We start from the raw sequence: 11,328 nt of genomic DNA, 5'->3' as shown, positions 1-11,328 counted from the left end.
TTTTGGCGAGTCTTCTCCAGTAAAAATCACGGTAAACACACACGACAGTCAGCTTATTACCCGGTGCGCGGCCACATGATTTTTGTGACGCGGTCACCCAGGCCAGGGCGCGGCAGCCGAACGTGCCGTTTTCACCCATCGCGAGCGGGGGCAAAAGGCACAAATTTGACCTTAAATCGAAACTATTTTACAAACTAAACTGTTCTTGAAAGTATTTCATCCGGCTGACCTTTAATGTGCAGGGCCTGACAGTAAGGCGCCGCACTCTACTGTGCAACGCCTAACACTTAGGCGTTATATTGTGCAGCTCCTATCTTTAAGGAGTTGCACTATACTGTGCAGCGCCTAGCTCTAAGGAGTTGCACAGTAGAGTGCAGCGTCTTGTTGTCGGGCGCTACACAAAAGGGTCAGCAGTGTGAAATATTTTCAAAAGCAGTTTAGTTTGTGAAATATTTTTATTTTGAGGTCAAATTTGTCAAATTTGTCGCGGGGGCAGATCACGATGGGAAGAGACCAGGCAAACCGGATCCTCCATTCCCCCGGTGCCGCGCGTCCAGCGTGCCCTGTCGGCTGCCCGTCTTCGCCCGGTGTCCCGGTCACCCCCAGTCGGCCAGTCCCACCGCCCAGCCACTCACCACGTGCACCCCGCGACTCCCACAGATCTCGCGTTCACCCCCACACGTCGCCGACGCGCTAATAATCGATCGCATCCCTCCCATCGCACCGCAGCATAAGCACGCGCGCCCTGTGGACTCCCAGGTCACACACCACTCCTGCCCCCCCTCCCCCGATCTCCGCCCCGATCCCGCACCAGCGCAGCAGCAAGTCATGGCGACCGCGTACAACCTGAGGTCCCGCGACGAGCCGGACGACTTCGACGAGTTCGACTCCACGCCCTACGGCGGCGGCTACGACCTCTTCGTCACCTTCGGCCGCCCGCTCCCGCCCTCCGACGAGACCTGCTACCCCTGCTCCGCCCCCTCCACCTCCTACGACGCGCCCCACTACGCCGCCGAGGAGCCCTCCCCCTACGCCCACCACCAGAAGCCCCAGCCCGCCTACGGCTTCCGCCCCCAGAACGAGCAGCCCTCCTACGGCCGCGAGGACGACGACTCCGGCTACGGATCCAAGCCCAAGCCCCAGCCCGCATACGGCTTCCGCCCCCAGGCGGAGGAGCAGCGCCCGTCCTACGGCGGCGGGGGCGAGGAGGACGACTCCGGCTACGGATCCAAGCCGCAGCCGGCCTACGGCTTCCGCCCCCAGCAGGAGGAGCAGCCGGCCTACGGCTCCGGCTACGGGTCCAAGCCCCAGCGCTCCGAGGAGGACACCTACGGATCCGGCTACGGCCGGAAGCCGCAGCAGCAGGAGGAGCCCGCCTACGGGTCCGGGTACGGCTCCGGCTACGGGAGGAAGCCGCAGGCCGAGGAGAGCTACGGATCTGGGTACGGGAACGCGACGCAGCCGGAGGAGGGCTACGGCTCCGGATACGGGTCCAAGCCGCAGGTGGAGCAGACCTACGGCGGATCCGAGTATGGCTCTGGGTACGGAAGGAAGCCGCAGGTGGAGGAGAGCTATGGGTCGGGGTACGGAAGCAGGCCCCAGGGAGGGGGAGAGGAGTACGGTAGCGCTGGGTATGGCGGGAGGAAGACTGAGGAGGAGGGCTATGGTGGTTCTGGGTATGGATCTGGCAGGAAGGTGCAAGGCGAGGATGAAGGTGCCTATGGGTCTGGTGGGTACCAGAAGCCCAAGCCGTATGGAGAGGAGACCCAGGGTTCATATGGTGGTGGGTATGGCCAGGGGAACTATGGCCGCAAGAAGCAGGTGAGCTCCTGCCCGTTTCCGTTACTGTTTGAGCATATGATTTTGTTACAATTAACTTGTTTATTGAATTGTCAAGGATCATGTAAGCTCCTGCTCTCGTGTGTTTACTGTTTTGTGCCTATGCATTTTGTTGTGATTAACTTGTTTAGTGAGTGGTCAAGGAATGGTTAGATGATTATTACTTGCTGGCGTGGTTGTAATTGTGTCTTGCAGCAGGTGGGAGATGATGGATACAACCATTTCTTGCCATTCAACTACATGTCGTTAGCTGACAAGTGACAACAGTTCATGGGTTTTGAAAGGGGTTAGAGTTAGCATGCCAATGCACAATTTAGAATTCATGCTTTATATGTGGTCAAGAAATAAAAGAGTTGCTCATATAGTAAATTTAAATGCTGGAAAGCAAAAAATGTTTTGCTGAATAGTACAGTTGTTATGCTAACATGAACGGTTCTGTTCAGCCGGTCCATTGAAATGCTTAGTGCACTGGGAATTTTTTCTTGTTCCCAGTACTCAATAAGCATGCTCATGTGCTCACTTGTCTACTAAAAATTGAGTTAGTGTAATGTTACTTTTGAGCATTGACAACACTGATTGATTCTACATGTGGTGTTTCTTTTGATTATTTGATTGACAGTAGTGATTGACTCTATGTGGGAGTACTTTTTTGTTGTGCAAATTCATCATTTACTTAAATACTGATATGGTTGTAAATTAGTCTGGTACTCCCTCCGTTCCAGAATAGATGACTCAACTTTGTACTAAAGTTAGTACAAAGTTGAGTCATCTATTTTGGAACGGAGGGAGTATATGCTATCGTTGTCTCCCAGAAGAATTTGTCAGAAATGTAGCTAAACAAATTAGTGACAATCACACTAATGGTTAGTCGTCTAAGATTGAACACCTAGCTTTAAGAATGCAATAATCTTATGACCCATACTCATCGTACATTTGATAACTTATCATCTGTGTACTTGAGTAAATGCAATCTTTGTATATTTAAGATAAAAAAATTGTGCCATAGCCCTCAGCAATAGGAGTATTGTTTGCAATCTTGCTTGTACCACCTTTTTGCTGTATTCTTTTCCCTTTTTTTGGTGCACTTCTTGAAGCAGACAAACATTATGCTTCCTGTAATGTTATAATCAGATCTTTCTCATCGACCCTAAATATTTCGTGCTGCTTCTTTACAGGATGACGACTCTGATGATGAGAAGAAGAACCGTTACGCGAAGCGCGATGACTCTGATGATGAGAAGAAGGAACGTTACGAGAAGCACCACCACCATCGCCGCCACAACTACGATGACTAAGCATCCAGCATGGTCTTGACCTGCTGCCATCGGCCCCACATCTCGCTACTACACGAATAAAGATTGGTCTTGTTTCCCTTGTTGGTGCTGGATCATTCCCCTCTTTTATGAACTTGTATGACTGCAACCTAAAGTGTGTTATGTGGGTGGTTTATATGTTTGAACTATCTCCTATCTGTGTGCTTGAGGTTATGTGTTTATGTACGTGGTTTGCTGTGTCTGAGACTGGGTTCTGCTTGTGCTTCGTTATTTGATCTTTGCTGCTGCTCCTCTTTGAACTATTGGAACTTGCTGGGGATGATTATCCGTTGTAGACTCTGCTGCTATCGCTGTGCTTGGCGCTGCCCCTGGCGCTCCTCTTGGCGACAGCGACAGCTGGCAGGACCTGTGCCCGAGGTTTCTCCATGGTGCATGCCAGCGACAGCTGGCAGGACCTGTGCCCGAGGTTTCTCCATGGTGCATGCCGACCCCATGGACGTCCCAGTTTGCTCATTTTTGTGAAGCTTTGCAGATTTTGCATACACTTGTTTAAAAGTCCATAATCTCCACGCTTGTTTAAACTTTATGAACTTACTAGCAAAAAGGCCTGTGCGTTGCAACGGAAGAAAAAAAATTCTCTCATATCTCTAGATGGGTCAATTGGGCAAACTATATGTGGTCGGTTGGCGGGTTATGAGATTGAGCCCTGTCATCGGCTATTTTATTTTTTGCCAGCTCTCCGAATGTGGGCCACAGTGCACCGTCAGGTGCGCTTCCTCTGTTGGGCCAAAACAGGTGGCAAGTAATGAAACCAAATAGCGTAGGTGAAATTAATTGAAGCGGAACGAAACCAAGAATATCACCTCTTTTTAATAGTAGGTATAGATTACTTACTCTCAAGGATCTTTTTTTAACTTACTACTCTCAAGGTTCTACGCAAGATTTTATGTCATACTATATACTTTTTCCACCAGAGTTTTTGAAGGAAGCATATAAGGCATATTTATTGAAAGGTTTTTTCACGCGAGTTATCAAAGAGGCAATAACCATTATATGATGTATCATTTTTGTGTGTGTTTCTCACTGAGTTTGAAGAAGTTTTAACAACACATCGAGCACATTTTTCCCACGGATTTTTGAAGAGCTTTTTCAAGATATGATGCGTGGAGATGCGTAGATTAAGGGATATGTTGAAAACTTTGTTAGCACGGAACACTCCCTCTGTAAACTACTGTAAGATCGTTTATAGATCAGAGTACTTGTTAAGGGGAATTCTTCCCTCATTCTAAGCACGAGCACTGATACGCGCACAACACTATGCACACGATTCTTGAATGACAAATCCAATAAGGCCATCCATGCATGGCAACAGACAGCAGCACACCGCTAGATGAGCCATCGTGCAATGGTCGTGTGCACAACAGTTCCCGTAAGCTCTCTTGTAAACAGTCGCGTTCACAATCGCACCCCCTCTCTTGTAACTGTCGCCCCTTCAGGGCATATTAAATATGTAACTGTAATCAACGAATAATGCACACAATCTTACTGCTCATCGTCTCTTCATTTTTACAGCAACCTTGACAATGGACCACTTGAAACAGCCTCATCGTCTTTGTGATGGCAACTGTGCACATATCGGATCAGCCACACAGGAAAATGTTCTGGACCACCAATAGGCAAAGCAGTCGAAAACAATAGTGCCTAGCTAGGCTGTTGGGGCCAATTCTTTTGGGCGATTCTACCAGAATCACCCCCCTCCCCAGCTTCTCCCAGAATCACCACTCCATATTTTTTTTTTACAATCCTAACTAATTAGACCTTAATTAGATAGGATTGTAAAAAAAAATGGAGTGTCGATTTTGGGATAAGCTAAGGAGGGGGCGATTCTGGGAGAATCGGCGAAAAGAACTAGCCCTTGGTTGGTTACCTGGCGCATTGTCTTCAACCTCCAAAGCTCAAGAAAGAAACATTAGTCAAGCTATGAGATCAGTAGGCACGTGAATGTGGCGAGTCACCCCCTTGCTTGTATAGGTCGATCGGAACAACGCACAACATGTTGACTCCGAAACTCCCTATGGTGATAGCTAGCATTGTTGATTCTGAATGTAATCATCATGGTTGATTTATGAAGTTCCTTTCCAAAAAAAAAACCCTCCAAAGCTGTTGCAGGGGGCCTACGTAGAAGTTTTAAGCCGTGTAACTTATCACATCACACACCATGATCCAGACATCAATTCTGCATGATTAACCGAAGAACAAGAAATTAGGAGTACTTACTTTTGCTCAATGACAACAGGCAACTAAGACAAGTTTGCGCCTCAACGAAGCACAATTGAAATGTTAGTTCATTTACATGGTGAATACTTTCCAGGTCCACATACAAAACATTTGAGCAAAGGTGCAAGCACAACATAGAACATCAGTCAAGTTCCAATTCGAATGCAGAACACAATATGCCATATGGTCTTTGGGTTTGGCCAAGCAACGTCTGGCCTACTCTTTCTTTGGCGAGAAATGGTTGCCGCCGGTAGCAATTTTGAACAGATAGAATGCCAACATCAGAGCACTGTGACGGTGAACAAATTAGCTCTGTCAGAGATGCATATTGTGTTCACAACAGCGACATAAATGAAATATATGAAAGTTCTTCACATGGTGCTACCAGATGCACAACGTTGTATAATCCAGTGGGGGTGCATGGTTGGAAAAGAAAAAGGAAATGAAGTTACCTGAGGCCAGCAACGACACCAGCCGGCATTATCTTTGAAGTTTCAAGGTATCTTTGCCCCATAACAAAGGTCAAGGCCAGTGCGCAAACTGTTCCACACCAAAATAAATGCACGGTTAGAGCAGAAACAACAGATCAAGGACTCATGTTTCAGGCAAGCCCACAAGAGTAGGTACATTTCTTGCATAACCTTCCCCATTCCTAAGGGGGAGGACTCCCTTTTATTTCCAGATTCAAGAATTGATGGTTAACATGTCGGACTAAGAATTCAGCACTAATAACCTATGTTACTTTTCTACTAGAGCAAACAATGTTCCAGTTAAAGTTCTGTGAAAGGAAGATATGACGATATGCTCAAAGCATTCCAGCACAGATGTAAAAGCAAAGCTCATTGAGTTAGAAACCTACAATCCCAAGAGATGCTTTGCTAATGAGTCTCAAAATTTGTAGTTACAAGTAACCCATTCACATTAAAGTGGATCCAAATATCAGTCCAAATAAAACATCAAGATAAAATTTAGAAGGATCAATGTCAATAAGCCAGTATCTACATGCCTACACGAGACAAGGTACCGCAGGTTACAGGTACACATTGACACACATTCCATTAAAGAATAATGGATATAACGAATTAACCTGGTAACCAGGTATTCAGACACTACAGGACCCAGGCAAGTGAGCAAGCTACAATGCCAAGGAAGGCAATCAGCGCCCTGCTCTCTGATCATTCCGTTGACTATGCTCAAAGTCCCAATCAGTAAAGTCTATTCACCTTTAATGTTATGATACACCGATGCAATTAACTGAAACTTTGAAGGGAGCATTTTACAGCAATGCATTCTATTATAACCACACCGGAACCATGCGTATGTCAACAAGAAGTGCTCTTGCCATGTCCTAAATGAAAATGGCTACTATGCTGAGAAATACAACTACTCCATTTATAATTTTTGTAGTGCCCAAGCACGTCTGAATGCATGTCAGGACCGGTTCTGCGTTTCGTGTGGCACCAATTTTCACTGACATCAGGACAGAAATCTCTAGTCCAATTTCCTACATGCGCAATAACCACAAAGTCCTGATCCTAACCAAATCAAAATGTTGGAAACCACCGTCTCTATTAGTAATTCCATTCACATGGAGATCGCATAACTCCCATGACGCCCGGCCCACTTCGCACTAGTTTAACCAGTGACGTATCATCCACCATCAATGACAAATACATTTTTCCTTCTTCTGAATGGCAGTATGATCCGAAGATACAGAAACAAGAAAATGGCGGAGTAGTCTCGACACCGTGCAGCTATCCGTTTCTTTTCTTTTGTGATGAATTAGAAAGCATACAATTAAATGCGCAGTTGAAATTGGAGGAAGGGAGACGGAGCGTACGGGTCTCGAGTGCGAGGGCGAGGTAGGAGTTGCGGCGCTTCTCGAAGGCCTTGAGGCTGACGAACCCTGCCAGGAGGAGAAGCCCGCCCACGCCGGCGCCGCCCGCCAGTGAGGCGGTGCTGCCGCGGCGGAGGTAGCCCAGCAGGCCGCCGGCCAGGACCGCGAACCCGTAGGGGATCGTGAAGCAGAAGTCGTGCATCTCCGAAGCACCTCTCTCTCAGATCTCTCTCGGAGCCGAGATCTTGGAGGCCTTTGCCTTTTCTTCTGCTTCCTCTGTTTTTGGTCGTCGACTTGTGCTTGTGCGCGTGGTGGTCTGCGCAGAAGGGGCCAATGGTGGTTTTCTAACGGCGTTGGTTTCCCACTAAAATAAGTGGCCTAGGCCGCTTTCCGTGACTGTGAGTTGGAATGGATCTCATTCATCTTCTCCGCACAAAAAAAAAGTTATGTTGCACATTTCACTTATTTCAGTATTTGTTTCAGTTTCACTTTCTTTTAGTATTTCGCATATTACATAATTCAGTTATTTGAAATATTTCCGAAGCATATATCTCAAACATTTCAGTGCCTATTTCACCCTCCCTCTGTCCTGTAATATAAAAGTGTTGGTATATATTTTAGTTCACTTGTTGGTATATATTTACAACATACTTCCTCCATTTTCATAATGCAGTGCTTATAGATTTTTTTTCTTCTAAAAAACAAGCTTTACAAATTTTGATCAAGTTTCTAGAGAAAATTAATTACATCTACAACACAAAATTCACACCATTGGGTACACTCTCACATGTATTTTCACATTATATATGTGTGGCTTTATAGATATAGATGGTTCCATCTCTAAACTTGGCCAAACCTAGTAAAGTTTGACTTATAGAAAAATATATAGGCTTTACATTATGGAACAGATGGGAGTATATCTCAATCATTTTTATTTTCAAAACAATTAAAATCATTTCTGAAATGAATAAAATCATTTTCTGAAATAGTTGTTATCACTTGTGAATTCGTGAAACTTGTGAAATGTATTTGAATCAATTTGTCAATAGTGAAATTCAAACAAGTTTTTTGCAGGTCTAAAAATTCAAACACGTTCAAAATATATCCAATGATGGTCTTGTTTAGAAGGTCTTTTCGTTAGGATTTCAAAAAATATAGAACATTTTTAAAAATGAACTTATAGCTTAGAAGATATCAATAATCAATATATGCTAATAATAACAATAACAACAATAATAGTAATAAGGATTTGTTCTGATTAGGGAGACAAGGGAGTGATTCTACATGCAACTAAACCCCTCTCTCTCTCTCTCTCTATTCTCTCACATTGACTATCATTCCAGATCCTATCATCACTAGAATTATCATCTCCATCAACATCCTCATCAGCACTGTTATAATCCCCAAGTGCAAGGAAACACAATGATGGAAGTGGTAAGTATGGAGTGTCAAACCCACAGGAAGCTAAAGGTAAGATCAATATTCTCTCAAACTCTATCTGCCTGATACAACCCTACGTACACAGAGCGTTTCTTTATCTAGAAACAATAAATAAAAGTATCTTGCAAGTATAAAGAGGTAGTTTTGCAAGATAACAAAGAACGTAATCATAAACGATAAGTGCTTCCTAAGCAAAGATACAATATATTACAATACAATACAAATAGCGAGTGTGGAATAATGGTGGTATGGTGTGCGGAACTGTCCCTAGGCAATTAGCTAAGTTACTAAACCGATTGCAAGTTTCCATGTGGGAGAGGCCTCTACTAGCATGTCATCCCTTACTTGAAATTCTATGCACTTATGATTGGAACTATTAACAAGCATCCACAACTACTAACAAGTTAATTAAGGTAAAACCCAACCATCACATTAAGATATATTGTCCCCCCTTCAATCATGTACGTATCAATTTCTATGGTTAGGGGTGGTTTCTATTACTCCTACCCCTAGATGCATAGTCCTGTCAAAATACTACTAGCCCTAAGATGTGATCCACATGCGCGCTCATATGATGGGCACGAAAGGACAATAACATAACCACAAACACTTTAAACAAACCATAACAATTCACCAATTAACCCGTAGGACAAAATAATACACTCAAACACAATAAAGACAACACAAAATATAATTCATAACATCAAACACCATGTTCAAGTAGGGGATTATAGTAGGTTGCCGGAGAGTGAACCCTTGGAAAGAGGTGCGAAAGGTGATGAAGATGTCAGCGAAGACGGCGACGTTGATGAAGACGATAGCCGCGATGATGGTTCCCCCGACGGCACTCCAGTGCCACCGGGAGAGAGGGGGAGATAGGATCCCCCTCCGGCTTCCTCCCCCATGGCCTCCTCCTAGATGGGGAGAGGTTCTCCCTTATGGTCCTTGGCTATCATGGCTCTGGAAGGGGCAGGAGCCCCTCTGAGATTGGACCTCTTCTCTCTATATCTCTGTTTTCTGGTGTTGTTTTTTGGCCTTTCACCATTTCTTATATAGCTGGAGATTCATAACTTTGATCGGACTAAAATTTTGAGGTGTCCTTCGAAAATTAGCTTTCTTGCATGAACAACTTTGATCGGACTAAAATTTTGAGGTGTCCTTTGAAAGAACAACTCGAACCGACTTACAGGGCAGCCACACGGGCCCATGGCACGACCAGGGGGTGGCCGCGTGACCTATCCATGTGCGCCCCAGGCACTATTTTGCGTTGGTTCCTTCACCCAAAATTCACATATATTCCATAAAATCATATTAAATCGTCGGGATGTTCTGACCTTCCTAGATATTGATTTTTTTTAAAACAAAAGGCATGCAGAAAACAGGAACTGACACTAGATTAATAGGTTAGTCTAGAAAAAAACATATAAAAGTGCACCAAAACCATTAAGAAATTATGTAAATGTAACATGAGTAGTTCAAAAATTATAGATACATTGGATACATATCATGCGGTCATCTCCATCAGCTCCCTCAACCCTAACATTCTGATCTATGAACTTTTACCACCGATCCTTTGCTGGTATAGTTTATGGTGTTGGTTACTCTGTGTAGTTAATGCTTATTATTTTTTTGGTGAAAGATTAATTTGTTAAGATTTTTATTTATATATTCGTATCAATTGATCGATCCATATGATGTGTTGCGAGTAGCTTGTTATGTTCTTAAGGACATGTGAAGTTGAACCTAGTTCAATGTTTTGATATTATGGTGTGATGTAATTCTCTAGTGGTGATGTGCAAACTCAACTGGATATCACTTCACCTTCGTGGGTCTACAGGATAGCATTGTGTCATTAGCTTGTTCATGGATGGTGGTTAGAGTGACTAAAATTACCAAACCCTAAGTTTAGAAACTATTGCATGATGGGCTATTGGAACCTCAAAGTTTATCATACGTACTCCCTCCGTCCCAAAATATAAGACCATTTTGACACTTCCATAGTGTCAAAAATGGTCTTATTGAAAGTGCAACTATCCCTGGGTGGTTTTGGTAATTCCTAACAACATATAGCCCATTGAGCTAATGCTATTTCAAGATAAATATTTCAGGAAAGCTCAATGTTTGGCATGCCATGGATTAGAAAGTGGACCCTTCAAAATACTAAGAACACATGTTGGCTCAAGCTCAAGACTCTACATTTTACTTTTAGTGATCCAAGATCACATTGAGTCCATAGGAAAAGCCAATACTATTAAAAGTGGATGAGGTGTTGCTTAATGAGTTACTTGCTTAAAATGCTTAGTGATATGCTCCAAAACCCTCAACTGTTTTCTCATATCCACATATGTCCCAAACCAAAAGTCAAACTCGGCCCCACCGAAATTTCCTACCTGGCGCCACCGAGTTCACTTGACATAGCCACTGCCACAAACCCTAGTCATTTCGGTCTCACCGATAGGGATCTCGGTCTCACCAAGATGGGATTGCAACCTCTCTGTTTCCCTTCGTAACGTTTCGGTCCAACCGAGATGAGCGATCGGTCCCACCGAGATTGCAAATGCAAACTCTCTATTTCCCCTTTGTAACGTTTCGGTCTAACCGAGATGAGCGAATCGGTCCCACCGAGTTTGCCTGACCAACTCTCTATTTGCCTATTACCAA

At 44.4% G+C, this 11,328-nt stretch overlaps 2 protein-coding genes across 2 annotated transcripts; one reads left to right on the top strand and one right to left on the bottom strand.

Annotated features, from left to right (window-relative positions):
- Window positions 1-713: 713 nt before the first annotated feature.
- On the top strand, window positions 714-3,354 carry LOC125520068 (uncharacterized protein At5g39570-like). Its single transcript, XM_048684866.1, has 2 exons — window positions 714-1,821; window positions 3,015-3,354. Exons 1-2 carry the CDS (start codon window positions 829-831, stop codon window positions 3,132-3,134), a joined length of 1,113 nt encoding a protein of 370 aa, XP_048540823.1. The 5' UTR covers window positions 714-828; the 3' UTR covers window positions 3,135-3,354.
- A 2,060-nt stretch (window positions 3,355-5,414) lies between these two features.
- On the bottom strand, window positions 5,415-7,568 carry LOC125523989 (protein FATTY ACID EXPORT 5-like). Its single transcript, XM_048689072.1, has 3 exons — window positions 7,231-7,568; window positions 5,843-5,930; window positions 5,415-5,679 (listed from the first exon to the last, which is right to left on the bottom strand). The coding sequence occupies exons 1-3, from the start codon at window positions 7,427-7,429 to the stop codon at window positions 5,607-5,609; spliced, it is 360 nt and encodes a 119-aa protein (XP_048545029.1). The 5' UTR covers window positions 7,430-7,568; the 3' UTR covers window positions 5,415-5,606.
- Between the last annotated feature and the right edge of the window lie 3,760 nt (window positions 7,569-11,328).

This window comes from Triticum urartu, chromosome 7 (genome assembly GCF_003073215.2).
Source record: "Triticum urartu cultivar G1812 chromosome 7, Tu2.1, whole genome shotgun sequence".
NCBI lineage: Eukaryota > Viridiplantae > Streptophyta > Magnoliopsida > Poales > Poaceae > Triticum > Triticum urartu.
Note: the sequence above shows the minus strand (reverse complement) of the source record. Positions and strands in the feature narration are given on the sequence as shown.